This window comes from Muscardinus avellanarius (assembly GCF_963383645.1).
Source record: "Muscardinus avellanarius genome assembly, chromosome: 8".
In the NCBI taxonomy this organism is placed as follows: Eukaryota; Metazoa; Chordata; class Mammalia; order Rodentia; family Gliridae; genus Muscardinus; species Muscardinus avellanarius.
Window position 1 is genome coordinate 15984069 of NC_137794.1, and position 13569 is coordinate 15997637.

Consider the following 13569-nt stretch of genomic DNA (forward strand, 5'->3'; position numbering starts at 1 on the left):
ATGCAACAAGTTTTACAAAATGCTTAGAATGCATCTCCATTACATCCTAATAGGCATCACTGAGGAACACTTCGTTTTGATAGAGGAGTGTAAATTATCCAGGTAATTCTTCTTGTGCATTAAATGTTGCTCTAGTGACTTGAGAAGCTTCTGCAGCTCAGATACCTCACCCTCAGCAGAATGAGGCTGCGAAGCGGTGTGCATTGCTCACTGTGCTCCCATTTCTGCAGCGAAACCAGGTACTTTGGGGAGCATTAACAGTGGGGAAGAAAAACCTAGGAGACTTTGAAAGTCGCAAAATTATGTTCTCTGTTTCAGACACTTAAAATACTGAGGCTGTTGGGGAAACCCTGCAGCATAGGAAAGAGAGGCCAATTTAAGAGAAGCTGGAATTATTTAAGTACCCGGAAAAAATAAAATGTAATGCTTATCTTTCAGAAAGGTTTAAAATGTCACCTTGAGAGTCAATTAATTTTAGAGATCATTTCAGAAAAGACACCATGGAGCCTGCTCCTAGGAGAGCAAGGCTGTCATGGCCACACTGCGTCGCTCCTAGAGCCCACTTTGTATCTGTGAAGTGTCAGCGCAAAAATTACAACCTACTACAACAAAAGAGGGCAGTTCATACTATTTATTTTGGGAATACTCTAATAGATGAATACACAAAAATCCCAACTAAAGGAGGAAACCTAAATTCATCTTTAGTATTACAAACTGCTAGTGTCTCTGGTTACAATACGGCTAATTAAAATCCATCCTGGGTCTGAGCCACTCCATTGGTCTCAGTTAAGTTTCTGACCTAAGGAAGCATACTTTATTTAAAAGCACTTTCAAGTACATAATTACTAATTGTTTTAAATCTATATATTCCTAAAGAGATTATATTAGAGTTAGATATTTTGCTGTTATAATTCACTATAATAACATCTTCTAAAATGTATTTTGTGTATATTTTTAGCAAAAGGTCACAATTTCCCAAAATGGTAGAAGTTAATCTTTCTTTCTTTCTTTCTTTCTTTCTTTCTTTCTTTCTTTCTTTCTTTCTTTCTTTCTTTCTTTCTCTCTTTCTTTTTCCTCTCTCTCTCTCTCTCTCTCTCTCTCTCTCTCTCTCTCTTTCTTTCGTGGTACTGGGGTTCCTGGAAACCCTTCTGCCTCCGGGCTACACTCCCAGACTTATTTTATATTTTTTATTTCGAAACAGGGTCTCTTAAGCCAGCGAGGCTGGCTCCGAACCAGCACGATCCTCCTGTCTCTGCCTCCCAGCACAGAGATTACAAGCGTGTGCCACCGCGCCCGGCAATATCTCCTTCTTTTTTTAAGATGAGGGAACTAGAACTCAGAAAGCTTGGTAATTAGAAAAAAATGCACTATTTTTATTTATAACTGTTCTACCATTCCTTTACCACTTCTTTTTTAAGAAAGTTCTTCCTGACTTCTGATTTTCTCTTCTTTTTTGTCTTTTCTGTTCTTTCCTTTCCCTTACTTTCTTTCTTTCATTGCCTAGAGAACAGGGTTTAATTTATTTTTCTTCCCTGGGATGGATAATATAATAATTATTGATTCTCATAACACTTGATGAGCTAAATGAGATTATACTCTTAATTTTGTCATCAAGATTGTGGGCTACTTGGGCTGAATGTGTTAAAATGCAAATCTCAGCGATTCTTTTGGCCAGAGTGGAAAGCAGAGTTATCTGCTCTGTTCTGAGCATTTTAAAGTACTCATGAAAGTGTAGAATCAAATGACTCAACCATTTTGTCTGCATACTTTTTTTATTTTTATTTTTTGTGGTACTGGAGGGTGGAACCCAGGGTATTTTCTACCTCTGGACTATACTTCCAGACCTATTTTCATATTTACTTGGAAACAGGGTCTCACTAAGTTGCTGAGAGCCTAAGCTGCTGAAGCTGGCTTCAAACCCATGCGATCCTCCTGTCTCAGCCTCCCAAGTGCTGGGATTACAAGCGTGCTCCACCATGCTTAGCTCTTGTCTGCATACTTTGAATTGCCACAACTGGTAGATGCATAGCCTCCAAATACTAGGATAGGTTTTAAACAATTCATATTTATGTGTGTGCATGTGTGTGTGTGTGTGTGTGTGTGTGTGTGTGTGTGCATTTGTGTATGTGTATCCACAATCAGTTCTGAGTCATTCTTCCATCAATTATGTCATATTTAATACATGAAGTATAGAACATTTATTTTATTTTATTTTTAAATTTTTTATTGATGTAAGTAGTCATACATCATAATGGGACCAAAGATGGTGGAGATATACATGCACACATCACCCAATTAGCCCTTACCTGATCCCCACCACATTCCCTCCCCATCCCTCCTTCTCAAGCTTGGCTTAGTGATTGATGTTTGTTTAAGTACATCATGGGCTTTAGAGAATTTCCCTCCCCCCATCCCCGCAGTTAGGTTGCCTTATTTGCTCCTCTATAAATTTCCTTCTTCATCCTGTTACCCATCTCTCAGATGCTTTCACTAGTAAATGAAAGCATATTTATTTTAGAACAATGTTCTTAGTCTTTTACTTTTCTAATCCATGTCTTATTTTAGTAAGTACAGAAATCTCCCCGAACTCTGGAAATACTATAAAAATCCTCCTGATATGGTATATCTTCTGGATATATACTTTCTTAGCTAGCCTAACTTTCATGGAGGTAAGAAACAATTTTCCCAGTTTTATATTTTGTATTTTAAAAACAATTATTTTTCTATATTCCAAGCAAACACATATAATATTGAATATACTTTATTGTATATGACCTGTTCAGCCCAAGGTTTTAACAGTAAGTCTTTTTCTCCTTAGTTAAAATGACTGTACCATTAACTCAGCAGAAGAGAAAATGATAAAATAACTTTCCTATGGCTTGTTTTATTGTCTCAACAGAGAGTTGTTAGATGCATGAAGACTATAATTTTTTGTGGAGTCTTATTTGTCGAGTAAATTTTAGAAAAACTCAAGTTTGAAATTTAACTGTTCAATGCACAATTGTTCATAAAGGAAGAAAATGATTGTTTTCCATCACTTAAACTTATACCTTTTTGTAAAGTAGTTTTAAAATACAGGCTCTATAATACAATATTTGCTTACAAAATGTTTGCTTACTGTGTTATAAAAATAGCTTGTGCATAAATTGCATGTTACCTTCAAGAATGCTAATGTCTAGCACAGACCTGATCATTCATCTTCTCAGTAGTCAGGAGGAGCAGATAATGACAGAGGAAACGGAATTGGATTTCTTTCAAGAGTAATTTAGCCTCATTATTGTGAGAGAAATTACAAAGACAGTCATCAAGGATGCATATTACATATTAAGATCATGGGCTGCTTTTTTCCTCCCCCCAAACTCACACCATGTCTATGACTTTCCAAAAGTACTCTCTTCCTTAGCTTATGTAGAAATTATCCAGGAACCTTTTAAATAATCTTGCTAGCAAATTATTATCTCCAAAGACAGTGATACAGCTGCTCAAATATGAAAAGTAGGCACTAATGTTTTTTTTTCCCCCAAACTCACCAGGTGATTCTAAAATGGGTAATCAAGGTTAATAATCTCTAAAATATGTAGATGCAGATTACAGTTTGGCCTAAAATTATTGATTCAGGAGTATGTAATTCAAAACAAAATTGAAATTGCAAATACAACTAACATAAAATTAGCAGTACAAGCAGTGAGTGGAGATGTGCTGCTCTTTTTGGTTATGTCTTGCCTAGGCAACAAGATCTGCATTTATGATCAAGACTAATTGGATTAGATATCCATCTAATTGCAACCTCTGAAACAGTACAAGAGCAAATTAGCTTACATTGAAATTAATTTTACCAATGAATTTTGCACAACTACATTAGGCTTTCTCACTTTCAATTAAAAATAAAGTTTAAAGTGTATATCAAAATTAAATTAAATAACTCCAAGTGATCTTTTCCTCAGTAACCTGCCATACAATGACTTTAATGTGAATAAATTGCAGAAAAAATAAATTATTTGCATATATTAGTTCTTAATGACTGATAAGTGGTTGGCAATGTTAAGAAAACACACCTCCATGCGTAAAATCAATTTCCTCAAATGTATATTTCTCTTTGCTATTAAAAATAGAAAGTCATTGTTTTGGAATCACATGGCTGGCACAGAGGCTGGTTGGCTTCATTTTCCTTTGTTGTTTTCACAGATTAATCAATGCAAGGCTTATTTTCACACTAGAATAATAATCATTCTAACTCCTCAGCGCCAAATGAATACATCCGTGTTCTGCAATCGACTTGAAGTGAGGCACTCAACTGCCCTAGAAGGAGGCACAGAGATTCTTTCTGCTTTCAATCACTTCGAGACAGTGTATTAATATTATCCTCACTGTTTCCACACAGCTGTCATCCAAAATGCCACTAAAGAATGGATGCATAATTAGCTCTTCAGTTCATACAGTAAATATATTTTAATAAACACTCTTTTCTTTGAGAAGATTATATTGCTGTCCATCCTTAGCTGCCAGTTTCTGAGAGAATTTAGAAGGGGTTTCTTAGGTAAAGCATTCCTTCACCAAGCTAATAAATACACTGTATTTAAAATTCATCTTTATTGAATTATGAGCTATTCAGACTTAGCCATCTCTAATAAATTAGGAAATATTTTTAAAATGCAGAAACTGATGTGTAATTCCCACAACTCAAATAATTCATGCTTCAAAAATAAATTCAAGTTATCAAATATATAATATTTAAATGTTATTTTAATACAAATAGCTCACTATCAATTACCTATTTAATAAATATCAATATATTAATATCAAATATTTATAATTATATTATATTTAATATTTACTCATTTATATTTACTTAAATTGTTGCAAGAAAAATATTTAATATTACTTGTAGATATCTCAAATGAATTTGTGAAGCCCAAAAGGATACAGTTTTTTTTAAAGTCAACATATTTATTACTTCAGTAATGAAACATAGGGTCCAAAGATACAAATACAATTTTAATCTGCTGACACACAAATATAATGTATTAAGACTCAAGCCAAGCACACCTATAGTCCCAGCTACTTGGTAGGCTGAGGCAGGATGATTGATTAAGCCTACAAATTCAAATTCAGCCTGGGCAGCACAGTGAGAGAGATCCCTGTCTCAATAAACACAATTACAATGTTTTGAGACTCATAACGAGGAGTCACATAGGAGGGCTGGATTTTTCTTTCTGCTAGTGAATTTCAAACCGTTTCTGAAAGAAGCCTAAGAGAGACCTGTTTGTCTGGTGAAGGCAGAACCTCCATTCTTTCTGGATTGTCTCCCTTCTTTGTCTTCAGCTCTTTCTACAGACCTGAGCAGGAGAAGGCACCTGGGATAACTGAGCTGAGCCTCCTCACATAGCTGTCCAAGTCTGGAGACTGCCAGGAAACAGACCTGCAGCTACGCGCTTTGTAAAAGTAAAGACATCCCATTGGGACCTAGTATCTAAACCCATGGTATCACCAAAATGGAATGGGGAGTTGCTAATTCAGAATGGAGGTAAAAAAAAAAAAAAGTGGAAATATAGGATTTACATAGAGGAATAAATATTGTTGAAGTAAGAGACTGCTATAGTTCATTAAATAGCAACCATAAATGGATATCAGTTAATATGTGAGATATATATTAGTGAGCTAGGAATTAGCGAAGAACATCAATAAATACCTGGCCTGCTTAGGTCCTCAAATCACTGCTCCGCATGTTCATTTAAATCTTTTCATCTGCCCATTAGATAGCATAGGATGAGCAATCTATCATCAAAGACTTAATATCTAATAACCCATTACATAACCCATTACATAATATCTAACAGCAAAATATGATGGCTCATGCTGCCCAGTAATTAGGCCTTGCCAATTTTTAATTGGTCCTTACCAACCTATATAGGTTATGAAAGCATAAAAATTGTCCAGATCCAAACCTCTTAAGATGCTAGTAATTTATTTTTTTATTCTTTTGTGTGGCAATGGGGATTGAGCCCAGGAGCATTCTGCCTCTGAGCTACACCCTCAGACCTATTTTGTTTTTTTATTTTAAAACAGGGTCTCATTGAGTTGCAGATGGTCTTACTGTGTTGCTGAGGCTGACTTGTGATCCTCCTGTCTCAGTCTCCCAACCACTGGAATTACAGATGTGCTTCACCAAGCCTGGCTTAGTACTTTTTTTTTTTTTTATTATGCCAAGAAGATTTATATCCCCTCTTAAATGAAAATAGTGATAGTTAATTCCAATAAAACATGCTCAAGTATATTAAGCTATGCATTCTGTCACTGTGTAATCTAAATGATTGAGATTATTACAAATACTTGAAAAACCTTTCTTCTGTATTTTTAGAAAATTGTAAAGGAATTTTAATAAAACAGTCTAGATTGTGTTCTCTTTTTAAATAAAATGTGTATATTGATGGATTATAACTATTGATAAAATAGACAACAAATACAAAGAATAACGTGGTGTAATTCAGGATAATTTCAATTATCTTTTTATTTATATTTTATATGGTATATGTATTGTTTTATAGAGTAAGAAAAATGACATATTTTTCAGGCTGATCAGATTTATGTATCTACTGAGATTTCTGAAGACGTGTAGATAAGAAAAGAATAATTCTTGTAATCCCAGTACTTGGGAGGCTGAAACAGGAGGATCAGATGTTTGTGGCCAGTCTCAGCTACTTAGTGAGGACCTCTGCAACTTAGTGAGACCCTATTTCCAAATAAAGAATAAAAAATAGGGCTGGGTGTTTAGCTTGGAGGTAGAATGCCATTGGGTTCCATCTCCAGCACCACACAAAACAAAAACAAACCAAAAAACCAGAATATTTCTTAAGACAAAAAAATCATTTCAGATTTGCATTCTTAAAAACACAGGTGCTAGCCGGATGTAGTAGCACATACTTGTAATTCTCAGCATTTGGGAAGCTGAGACAGGAGGATCACAGTTTGCGGACAGCCTTGGCTACTTAGTGAGGCCCTTTGCGACTCAGTGAGACTTGTTTCAAAATAAAGAATAAAAAATAGGAATGGGGGTGTAGCTTGGAGTTAGAATGCTCTTGGTTATCATCCCTAGTACTGACAAAAAAAAAAAAAAAAAAAAAAAAGACAAGTGCTTGAATCCAGAATTTTAAAGGCCTGCTCTGTGGTGCAGTGATATGCAGATGGCCATAGAGCGTCTGAAGTGGTGGGTGGCTGGCATCTTGGACCCACACAGCCTTCTCTTCCAACTCCACTGTGTTGCTGGCATATCGTCCTTTCTTATAAGATCTGAGTCCCCATGAAAGTAGTAACACGTTGTCCCCAAACCTAAATAAAATAAGCAATCGATTCTGTCCTGATTAATTGCCCTTTTGACATGAAAATCAAGAAGTACTTTCCAGAATGCATAGAGGTTTGAAATTATCATTTTTATATAAAGATAAAAAACTCCTTGAGTGTAAAGTGTATGTTTAAACAACTTATGCTTACTTAATAGTGGTAAAAAAAAGACAATTGCCAGGCATGGAGGTACATGGCTGTAATCCAGTACTTGGAAGGTTGAGACAGGAGGATTGTAGGTTCAAGACCAGCCTCAGAAGAACTTGGTTCAAATACAAACAAATGAAAGGGACTGGGGATATAGCTCAGAGGAAGAATTCCCCCTTGGGATTCAATCCATAGGACCATGAAGGAGGAGGAAGAGGAGGAGGAGGAGGAGGAGGAGGAGGAGGAGGAAGAGGAGGGACAGATGCAACAGATTCTGGAGACTAATCTTTTCACATTGAGATATAACCAGGCATGCTGCAATTCTAGTGAGTAAATAGGCCAATAAAAATTATTAGGTAAAAATTGTAGCCTAGCTAAGAGAGCTTTTTTACTCTGCCCCACTGAATCTTTTTCTACATCTTCTTCATTAGTTTATTTCGCAGAATTTATTGACTACTTTGTTTCTGCAGAAAATTACTCTTTTTGACTCAAAATGAAATCTAGCATTTGTGGGGAGGTAAGGCTTCTAAATTAAAATGGATTATTTCTCTCTAGATGATGCATCAGGAAAGGCAGACAACCACAACAGAAGAATGGCAAGCCTGTGTTGTTACAGAAGGGAGCCAGGCATTCCAAGCCATGACCCCTAATCTCTATCCGAAGGCTAAGAAAGCTGAAATCTCTACTTACACACTTTCCCCTGGGGCCATATATAGTATTTGCATTTCAAAATTTAAAAGACAAACAGAAATTGCATGTCTTATTATAAAGTACCCCCCTCAGATATCATCAAACTCATCTCTGCCATAAACTATAGTACACATAATTACTATAGTTCAAAATGAAAATTCCATTTTTATAAAGTAATTTTTAAATAATAATAATAACAATAATAATAATATATTTCCCATTAGAATATAAACTTCGAGGGATTTTTCACTGTGGTACTTCTAGGATGGGGAACAACAATATACACTGGTTAGCCTTTTTTTTTTTTTTTTTTTTTTTGCGGGTCTGGGGATGGAACCCAGGGGCATTTAACCTCCGAGCTACACCCCCTGCCCTATTTTTTACTCTTTATTTTGAAACTGGGTCTCAATGAGTTGCAGAGGGCCTTACTAAGTAGCTGAGGCTGTCCGTGAACCGCGATCCTCCAGTCTCATCCTCCCAAATGCTGGGATTACAAGCATGTGCCACCATGCCTGGCTACGCTGGTTAGCCTTTAAATAACTGTTTGTGAAATGAGTAATGTTCTCTAGTTTTGTTTGGCTTTTGTGTGTGTGTGTGTGTGTGTGTGTGTGTGTGTGTGTGTGTGATACTGGAGATTGAGCCCAGGGGCATTCTACTTCTACCTCTGAGCTATACCCACAGACCTATTTTATTTTATTTTGTTTTGTATTTTGAAACAGAGTTTCACTAAGTTGTGGAAGGTCTCACTAAGTTCCTGAGGCTGGCCTTGAACCTGTAATCTTCCTGTCTCAACTTCTCAAGTATTGAGATTACAAAAATGCACCACACCAGGCTTGTTCTCTAGTTTTGTATGATACTACACAGATTTAAAATACTTGATTATTAAGCCCTAGATCCAAACTCATATAATTCAGTATCTGGTACAATTTATAGGTAGCCATATATTTCTAAAAAATAAACAGCAGAAACAAGAAAAGTACAGTCTACCTCATCCACCACCATATTCCTAGAGCTTAGAAATCCCTATATGTAAGAAGGTGACTGAATTTAAGAAAGGTCCATCACTAACTAAACAAAACATGTGGCCTAATTATTGTTTAGTTAAGAATATGCTTGGAACAGCAGAAATAATGGTTATTTCTAAATTTAAATCAAAGAATCCTCTGGGGGGGGAATGAAAACTCTGGGTACTGGGTAACTTCTCACCTCAGTGTGGCTGGCCACCAGTGTGGCTTTGGATAGGCCTGGCTTGTGTATGCGGGTTTTTTTAAATTTTTTTAAAGCCTCATCGTCTGATGCTGTCTCTCTCCTTCCAAAGAGTGAAACAAAATGAAAAACAAAATAAAGGTCTACACTCTATGGCAGCTCACCAACTGAGCTAGACTTTTATGAACTTGTCCATCACTTATTTTTTGGTGAAATAGCCTTTGAAAATATATTTAATACATTTTAGAAACTATCCCTTTCTTCTACTGCAGCAAGAGATTAGATTAAGCAGATTGCAGTGGCACATGCCTGCAATCTTAGTACTTGGGAGGCTGAGACAAGTGGATTTCAGGTTCAAGGCCAACCTCAGCAACTTAGTGAGACCCTGTTTCAAAATAAGAAATAAGAAAGGGATTGGGGTGCATGGAGGTGCAGCTCAGAAGGAGAATGTACCTGGGTTCAATCCCTAGTACCAAAATAAAAGTTAAGTCAAGCTGGAGAAGCCTTAATTTGGGAGAGAGTAAGTCTGCTATTCATTTTGGATTACTTCTCTTCTCCTCTCTTCTCTTCCCTTCTCTTCTCTTCTCTTCTCTTCTCTTCTCTTCTCTTCTCTTCTCTTCTCTTCTCTTCTCTTCTCTTCTCTTCCTTTCCCTTCCTTTCTCTTCCTTGTCCTTCCCTTCTCTTGTTCTACTCTACCCTTCTCTCTCCCCTCCCTCTCCCTTGTAAAGTAGGATAAAAGACCTCCCTTCCCTTAGAATAGTGGAATAGCAGCTGGAAAATTTTAGAGAAATACCACTAAATTGAATATCCTTCTTTTAGAACAAACTCAGGTTTAAAGTACTAGGTTTCATTCTTTTTCCCAGGATGCACTGAAATCTGCTTCCTCTTTTGGACAAAAGCAACAAGAAGAACCACAGCAGTCAGACACTTTTGGAGTCACCTGCTTGCTCTGCCCATTCCTGGTTGTTTAACTGGGACACATGACTGAACGCTGTGATTCTTGGTTCTGCCTCTGTAATATGCACGTGAGTAATAGATGTTCCTTATAGAATTCTAATGGGGGATTCAAGTATATAGATCTACCTATCAATTCTTTTCTTTTTTGGAGGTGGGGTAGTGATGGGAATTGAACTCAGGCCCTAAAGCTTGCCAGACAAGTGTTCTACCAATGAGATACTCCCCTGACCCCTATACTTTCTTTTTCCTCCTTTCTTGTGATGCTGAGGCTTGAACCCAAGGACATTCTAGCCCTGAGCTGCACTCCCAGCCCAATTTTATTTTTATTTTGAAACAGGGTCTCAATAATTTTCTGAGGCTGACTTCAAACCTGTAATCCTCCTGTCTAGACCTTCCCATTACTGGGATAACATATATAAACAACAATGCCAAGCTTAATCCCTTATAATTTCTACTAAGAATTATTTGTAAAACTTCTAATCCTCATTATAATTTGCTTAACTCCCCACCATAGTAGGTCTTCTATATGTGGTAGCAGAAACAAATAGTATTACAATCACTGATGAGCATATATAGGCAAAAATTGAGCCTCATAGCTATACTTTCACATTGAATTCACCTCTGTTTTCAATTTCCTCAGAGAAGCAGAGATAAAAATACAATGTCAACTTATCATCAATAGATGAATGATAAATTATATGTAAGCAATCAGCTGTGATTGGCAAGGGTGGTGATGGTAGGTTATATCTCTCCTTCTACTGGGCTTGGGCTCATGTAGTCAGTTTGTGAGGCTGGCACTTCCTCCCCTTCCTTTCTCCAAGCTGATGAAGCATCACCTTCATCACATGAAATCCCAAGTACATAGCACCATAGGCCACATTTGTCATCTTCCTCACTCCTCTCCATAAAGAAGAACAGATTGACCTCAGGAGAAATTTTATAAAAATGTGAGACTGTAAACATTTAAAAGTGTCATTTTTCAAGGTGGTCAATTGGTGACACTCTGTATGCATTTTAAAAGACCAGATACTACCCTTTAAAAATGATGTTGATCTATCATCAGTAAAAATATTGATGTATCAGGTGCACTCAATAGGTTTTCACTGAATAGGATTAAGATTAATTTTAAGTGGTATTTAAATTAGAGAATACATTTATGAAATTAATTAATTTTATAGACCAACATGCTTATTGACAATTAGTTCTTACAAGCCAAATGTTAGTTGGCACTTTCGAGAGCTCTGCATGCAAGCAAAATACTTTTAAAGTTATTTTAACATAATAACTTATGCCCTTATGAGCCTTAAATATTTTAGGTGTATATTACTCTGATGACCTTTGTGACAACAGAAAAGACATAGTTTTGTTGCCAAATCAATGAGTCAGACAATGGACGTATTGAAACATATCAGACACTTTTCAGAATGTTCACTGCTGCTGCTAAAATATGATCCATGATTGTGATTAATTGCTTTTGAAATTTTGATCAAAATTGATCTGTCCAATTTTCTGGCACTGGCTCTGTGAGTCAAATCTCACCCTGGAATTACATAAATCAATTTAGCCTGGACTTCTGTGAAAACTGGGGGGAGAAAGATAGAAGTAATTTCTAGGTTGTCAGTGACTGATGGATGTTCTGATTTTACAGTGTTAGTAAAGAAAAGGTCTTACCGTAGCTGTCATAGGCATCCTCACTTACTCCATGACCGTAGTCATAGTATTCAGGCACGCTGCAACAGATTTAGACAGCAATCAATGTGACTGTAATCGGGAGGAATTAACCCAGAAACTCCCATGGAATCTGAAGTCAAAGTGTGTCCTAAGGGAACATCCCAGGAACACAATCCTAAAGAAATATTCAGCAAGAAAAAATACAGGTTATTGGTAAGAAGGGCTATTTTAATATTTTAATATAAAGTTTTAATGCTACCTTAATATTGTTTACCTCTCTCTCCTAATTTGATAAATCAAAATTCACTAAAAATGCAAGTGCAATACTTCAAAATTTGTCAGGAGGAAAGTCATAAAAGGTCTACTTCCAAGAAGAAGTGTTATATAAATTGATGATCTGGTCAATTGTGTATGACTTTTTAATGCCATTACCTTAAGAAATATGCATCTTCCTTCCAAAGCCTGCAGCTGTATATATAGCCCCACTATCCTTTCCACAGCATGTCTGTGCACTCCCCAAACAGACAGGCTAGATCTTTTCACTCAATATTTTGCAAATTCTTCTAGATTTCAATGATTATCAAAAGATGTTCTTCCTCTGTTTCTTATACAAAGGGTACTTAATGGAGCTGGATGTGGTGGCATAGGCCATAATCCCAGTACTTGGGAGGTTGAGACAGGAAGATTGCAAGTTTGAGGTCACCCTCAGCAACTTAATGAAGCCCTCTGCAACTTAGTGAGACTTTATCTCAAAAATTAAAAAATAACATAGGACTGGAAGTTTAGCACAGAGGTAGACTAGCCCTCAGCTTAATCCATCAGAACCACAAAAATTAAAATAAAATAAAGCCTCATCGTATCAGTACCCAAACATTTTACATATTTTTCATTCTTAAAAAGCCCTCCTTCACACACATATATCTTGCTAGTACTATCTCAATTTTTTTGTGTGTGGGTCTGGGGATGGAACCCAGGCGCATTCAACCTCTGAGCTACACCCTCTGCCCTATTTTTCATTCTTTATTTTTGAAACAGGGTCTCACTAATTTGCAGAAGGCCTCACTAAGTAGCCGAGGCTGTCCATGAACTGGGATCCTCTGGTCTCAGCCTCCTGAATACTGGGATTACAAGCATGCGCCACCACACCCGGCTATCTATCTCAATCTTTATAATACTCCATAGCAAAATTTCTTATAAAAAAAGTGACTCTACTCATTGTTTATACTGACACTCCCCTCACATGCTCATTTATTTACTTGGTTCTGGGCATGGAATCTGGGGGCATTATGGCATTATGTTTTGAGCTGCCCTCAACCCCCAGCCCTAATTTTCATTTTTTTATTTTGAAACACAGTTTGGCTAAGTTGCTGAGGTTGGTCTCAACTTGTGATCCTCTTGTCTCAGACTCCCAATTACTGGGATTACCAGTGTACAGAACCACATCTGGCTCCTCCAAATGCTTTTGAAGACAGCCAGGCTGTTGCTCTGACTTCTCCACCAAATTAGATAATGATCAAGACTTGACTCTCACCTTACTTGAATGTCATTCAACACCACTGA

General features: G+C 36.7%; 1 protein-coding gene across 1 annotated transcript in view; it reads right to left on the bottom strand.

Moving 5' to 3' along the window:
- KHDRBS2 (KH RNA binding domain containing, signal transduction associated 2) overlaps positions 1–13569 on the bottom strand; it is a gene marked incomplete at both ends in the record, with an annotated part of 583702 nt that overhangs the window by 5399 nt on the left and 564734 nt on the right. Inside the window, one exon of the mRNA XM_080700366.1 lies at positions 12010–12068. Within this exon, the coding sequence (XP_080556492.1) occupies positions 12010–12068 (59 nt within the window). The remainder of the gene's footprint in view (positions 1–12009; positions 12069–13569) is intronic.